The following is a 1,540-nucleotide window of genomic DNA, read 5'->3' as shown; positions in this document are numbered from 1 at the left end:
TGTGAGGGGACCGGAGGAACCAGGCAATGCCCAATGTAATACCCAGCATTCCTCAGTCTGGGGGGGCCGGAGGAACCAGGCAATGCCCAATGTAATACCCAGCATTCCTCAGTGTGAGGGGCCCGGAGGAACCAGGCAATGCCCAATGTAAAACCCACCATTCCTCAGTGTGAGGGGCCCGGAGGAACCAGGCAATGCCCAATGTAAAACCCACCATTCCTCAGTCTGGGGGGGCGGAGGAACCAGGCAATGCCCAATGTAATACCCAGCATTCCTCAGTGTGAGGGGGCGGAGGAACCAGGCAATGCCCAATGTAATACCCAGCATTCCTCAGTGTGAGGGGACCGGGCGTTGCAGTATGTTCCATGTTCCTCATTGTTTGTCATTCCCCAGCATATGTAGGGTGTATGAAGATAAATGTGGTGGATTCTGATTGGTCGGTCTCTCTGTAGGGCTCAGCAGCTCGCTGGAGGGATTTTCACTCGGCCACTGTGATCGGTAACAAGATGTTTGTTTTTGGGGGGCGCGCGGATCGCTCCGGACCGTTTCACTCCAACAATGAGATCTACTGTAACCGAATCCGAGTGTTTGATCTGATGACGGAGAGCTGGCTGGAAGCCCCTCAGTCTACATTGCCCCCCGAAGGGAGGAGGAGCCATTCGGCCTGTGAGTGAGGGATAAGGCGGTATGTGTACATATAAGTGGGCGGGCAGGCGGTATGTGTACATGTAGCGGGGCTGGGAGGCGGTATGTGTACATGTAGCGGGGCTGGCAGGCGGTATGTGTACATGTAGCGAGGCGGGCAGGCGGTATGTGTACATGTAGCGAGGCGGACAGGCGGTATGTGTACATGGGGCGGGCAGGCGGTATGTGTACATGTAGCAGGGCGGTATGTGTACATGTAGCTGGGCGGTATGTGTACATGTAGCTGGGCGGTATGTGTACATGTAGCGGGGCGGGCAGGCGGTATGTGTACATGTAGCGGGGCGGGCAGGCGATATGTGTACATGTAGCGAGGCGGGCAGGCGGTATGTGTACATGTAGCGGGGCGGGCGGTATGTTCTGCGCTTCATTTAGGGTTCTGTGTCATTTCAGTCTCATATCACGGGGAGCTCTACGTGTTCGGGGGATACAACGCTCGCCTGAACCGTCACTTCCAGGATCTGTGGAAATACACGCCGGGTATGTGATATGTGTCGTGTGTGTGCGTCCTACCCCACTCCGTGTCATCTATGCCCTCCCTCTTCCCCCATGTATCTCTCTCTCCTGCGTCCTCCTCCTGCCGTACGCTGGGTGCAGTTATAACACAACGCATGTTGCACGGCCGCCATATTCTGCTGTCAGCCGGGATTTCAGGGGCGCGATGGGATTCCTCCTCACTGGCAGCGGGAGTGGGTGGAGCCGCGCAGTCCCCAGAAGGGACTATTCACAGGAAGTCCTGCGTCCCCCCCTAATCTGCTCCCCCAGGGACGGGTTGTGTCATGTGATTCCTGAGGACCGGGCTGATGGCAGAATATTGGTACCCGCCCGCGTTGTGGCT

At 57.0% G+C, this 1,540-nt stretch overlaps 1 protein-coding gene across 1 annotated transcript; it reads left to right on the top strand.

The window, feature by feature from the left end:
* The first annotated feature begins 433 nt into the window (after positions 1–433).
* LOC108803905 (kelch domain-containing protein 3-like) lies at positions 434–1,190 on the top strand. Its single transcript, XM_018575696.1, has 2 exons — positions 434–666; positions 1,096–1,190. The coding sequence occupies exons 1-2, from the start codon at positions 507–509 to the stop codon at positions 1,188–1,190; spliced, it is 255 nt and encodes an 84-aa protein (XP_018431198.1). The 5' UTR covers positions 434–506.
* The last annotated feature ends 350 nt before the right edge of the window (positions 1,191–1,540 follow it).

Source organism: Nanorana parkeri, unplaced genomic scaffold, assembly GCF_000935625.1.
Source record: "Nanorana parkeri isolate BGI_ZX_2015 unplaced genomic scaffold, ASM93562v1 scaffold4425, whole genome shotgun sequence".
Taxonomy (NCBI): domain Eukaryota; kingdom Metazoa; phylum Chordata; class Amphibia; order Anura; family Dicroglossidae; genus Nanorana; species Nanorana parkeri.
The sequence above is the reverse complement of the archived record's forward strand: the minus strand, read 5'-3'. Positions and strand labels throughout refer to the sequence as shown.